Raw genomic sequence first — 3,197 nt, forward strand, 5'->3', positions numbered from 1 at the left:
TTTGTCCTCTCCCTTTATTCCAAATATACTTCATTAATTCATATATTTGTCCTCTCCCTTTATTCCAAATATACTTCATTAATTCATATATTTGACCTTTGCTGATGTCAATAGGGTTTATCAGGTCATTTTTCAATCATGGAGTTCATTGAAGGAGGAACAAAAGGAACTGGGGGAACAGGGGGCACAGGAGGAACAGGGGAACACAGAAACAGGAGGAAGAGGTGGAATAGGAGGAACAGAGATAGAGGAGGAACAAGTGAAACAGGAGAAACAGGAGGAACAGAGAAACAGGAGGAACGGGAAGAACGGAGAAACAGGAGGAACGGGAGGAACTGGAGGACCAGGAGGAACAGGAACTGAATTAACAGGAGAAACATAAAGAACAGAAGAAACAGGTGAAACAGGTAGAACAGGAGGAACAGAAGAATCATGGGAACAGTTAAAAACAGGGGGAACAGGAAAAACAGGTGGAACAGATGGAACAGGAGGAACAGGAGGAACAACAGTAATAGGAGGAACAAGTGAAACAGAAGGAACAGGAGAAACAGGAGGAAAAGGAGAAAAGGAGGAACAGAAGGAGCAAATGGAACAGGAGGCACAGAAGAAACTGGAGGAACAGGAGGAACAGGAAGAAAAGGATAAAAAGGGAGGAACAGGAGGAACAGAACAAATAGAAGGAGGAGCAATAGAGGAACAGGATTCAGGAGGAACAAAAAGGATAGATATAGATAATAGATAAATAAATATTGATTATAGATAAATAGATATAGATTATAGATATATAGATATAGATGTAAAATAGCATAAAGATCACTAATGAAAAGAGTTGAACTTATTTCACGAAATGAACAATCAACATTCAACACTTTGTCTAGAACTGAGAGGGGGGATAGATGATTGGATAAATAAATAGATAGATAGATAGATAGATAGATAGATAGATAGATAGATAAATAGATAGATAGATAGAGAGATAATGAGCTGAAGACAATATGTCCATGTTCAGAATTAATCTCATCTTGTGCCAAATTTTTGTGTGTTCTGACCCTCGTACAATAGAGGGGACAGAGGGGAGCATACCGAAACCTTTACTATATTGAGGGATTCCCGGGGAAGGGGGTTATAATAAAGGAGAAGTAGGTGGGATATTTTAATTTTGTGAAAATTCTATAATTAAATCATTGGATTAAAGAGGAGTCTCCTATATAACTCTCTGAAACAATTGCAGGTAAAATCTGTTTTGTTAACTAAATAAGAAAATATCTTGTATTGTACTGCTCATTGTACACAATTTGATTTTATATGTACACAAGAAGAGATGCATACTTAAGGATTGCAAACTGTTTAGTTTTTTTATATAGCTCTTCCGAAAATGTAGTTATGATTGAAACCATGCAGTTTTTTTATATGAATTGAAATTTATTATAGTTTAACATGTAGTAGACAAAAATAATTTACATTGCAGACTTAGCGAGAGAGAGATCCTGTATGTAGGCATAAAGGGGGAATGTTTAAGGGTCCAAGGGGTATTATATATTGTAGAGGGATAATCCTGCTGAAAGCTCGGAATTCTGGGAAAACTGGAAAAACTTGCAAAATATTGCATAATTCAACTATTTGATGACCAAAGCCAGTTTTTCTAAGTTTAGTTCTGTTTGTCCGGCCCCCTCCTCCTCCCTCAACTATTATTCATTATTCTGAATAAAATTTTGGACAATTATATAATATTTGACCATCTGCATATACACTAGTTCCCACACGTACAGGTCTCCATGTATGTTTACAGCCATTCGGAACATGTAACCCAAACCTTTACTGTTTATAAGTAATCATAAGATGTCAATCTGAAACTTGAACCTTGAACTTAGGTTTTTGACCCCCCTAGCTCCATCTCCTTAACATATATCCTTCCTCCACTGTTTTGACCCCCTAGCTCCATCTCCTTAACATATATCCTTCCTCCACTGTAAACTAGACAGAAAGAGCCTTGGTAAAATTTATGCGACATCACTTGTACGACTTTATGATCTCGTAGTTCCTACAGATTTTTTTTGACGCACAGTCTGAGATAAGCTAATGTATTCGGTTTCATCTTGGAAGTTTAAAATATTTTGTGCTGAAGTTAAATCTACTTTAGTTTGACGTGCCTCGTCTCGTTTTCATAAGGGAAGTTTAAAATATTTTGTTCTGAAGTTCAATTAACTTTAGTTTGACGTGCCTCGTCTCGTTTTGATAATGAAAGTTTAAAATATTTTATTCTGAAGCTCAATCTACTTTAGTTTGACGTGCCTCGTCTCGTGTTCGTCAACACTTAATCTCTTATTTTATTTTTATTTTCATTCCAAGCTAAATTTCTTTTATTAATCGGAACTATTTTTCGGCCACCAAAAAAAACGGCCCGCCTTATTGTACTTTTAAAAGACCCCCTTTCCGAGAAACATTAATTTATAATTTTGTCCTCTCCCTTTATTCCAAATATACTTCATTAATTCATATATTTGTCCTCTCCCTTTATTCCAAATATACTTCATTAATTCATATATTTGACCTTTGCTGATGTCAATAGGGTTTATCAGGTCATTTTTCAATCATGGAGTTCATTGAAGGAGGAACAAAAGGAACTGGGGGAACAGGGGGCACAGGAGGAACAGGGGAACACAGAAACAGGAGGAAGAGGTGGAATAGGAGGAACAGAGATAGAGGAGGAACAAGTGAAACAGGAGAAACAGGAGGAACAGAGAAACAGGAGGAACGGGAAGAACGGAGAAACAGGAGGAACGGGAGGAACTGGAGGACCAGGAGGAACAGGAACTGAATTAACAGGAGAAACATAAAGAACAGAAGAAACAGGTGAAACAGGTAGAACAGGAGGAACAGAAGAATCATGGGAACAGTTAAAAACAGGGGGAACAGGAAAAACAGGTGGAACAGATGGAACAGGAGGAACAGGAGGAACAACAGTAATAGGAGGAACAAGTGAAACAGAAGGAACAGGAGAAACAGGAGGAAAAGGAGAAAAGGAGGAACAGAAGGAGCAAATGGAACAGGAGGCACAGAAGAAACTGGAGGAACAGGAGGAACAGGAAGAAAAGGATAAAAAGGGAGGAACAGGAGGAACAGAACAAATAGAAGGAGGAGCAATAGAGGAACAGGATTCAGGAGGAACAAAAAGGATAGATATAGATAATAGATAA

The 3,197-nt window shown here is 37.6% G+C and overlaps 2 protein-coding genes across 2 annotated transcripts; both read left to right on the plus strand.

Moving 5' to 3' along the window:
• The first annotated feature begins 138 nt into the window (after positions 1-138).
• Positions 139-742, plus strand: LOC111715935 (PE-PGRS family protein PE_PGRS26-like). Its single transcript, XM_023491345.1, has 2 exons — positions 139-259; positions 408-742. The coding sequence occupies exons 1-2, from the start codon at positions 139-141 to the stop codon at positions 740-742; spliced, it is 456 nt and encodes a 151-aa protein (XP_023347113.1).
• A 1,851-nt stretch (positions 743-2,593) lies between these two features.
• Positions 2,594-3,197, plus strand: LOC111715936 (PE-PGRS family protein PE_PGRS26-like). The gene is made up of 2 exons (XM_023491346.1): positions 2,594-2,714; positions 2,863-3,197. Exons 1-2 carry the CDS (start codon positions 2,594-2,596, stop codon positions 3,195-3,197), a joined length of 456 nt encoding a protein of 151 aa, XP_023347114.1.

This window comes from Eurytemora carolleeae, unplaced genomic scaffold (genome assembly GCF_000591075.1).
Source record: "Eurytemora carolleeae unplaced genomic scaffold, Eaff_2.0 scaffold1900, whole genome shotgun sequence".
Classification (NCBI taxonomy): Eukaryota; Metazoa; Arthropoda; class Copepoda; order Calanoida; family Temoridae; genus Eurytemora; species Eurytemora carolleeae.

What these genes read in the sequence shown, in the direction of transcription:
- LOC111715935 (XM_023491345.1), top strand. Translation starts at nt 139, where the DNA reads ATGGAGTTCATTGAAGGAGGAACAAAAGGAACTGGGGGAACAGGGGGC. An exon ending in CAGAGATAGAGGAGGAACAA is followed by an intron (nt 260 to 407) that starts GTGAAACAGGAG and finishes CAGGTGAAACAG; the next exon opens with GTAGAACAGGAGGAACAGAA.
- LOC111715936 (XM_023491346.1), top strand. Translation starts at nt 2,594, where the DNA reads ATGGAGTTCATTGAAGGAGGAACAAAAGGAACTGGGGGAACAGGGGGC. An exon ending in CAGAGATAGAGGAGGAACAA is followed by an intron (nt 2,715 to 2,862) that starts GTGAAACAGGAG and finishes CAGGTGAAACAG; the next exon opens with GTAGAACAGGAGGAACAGAA.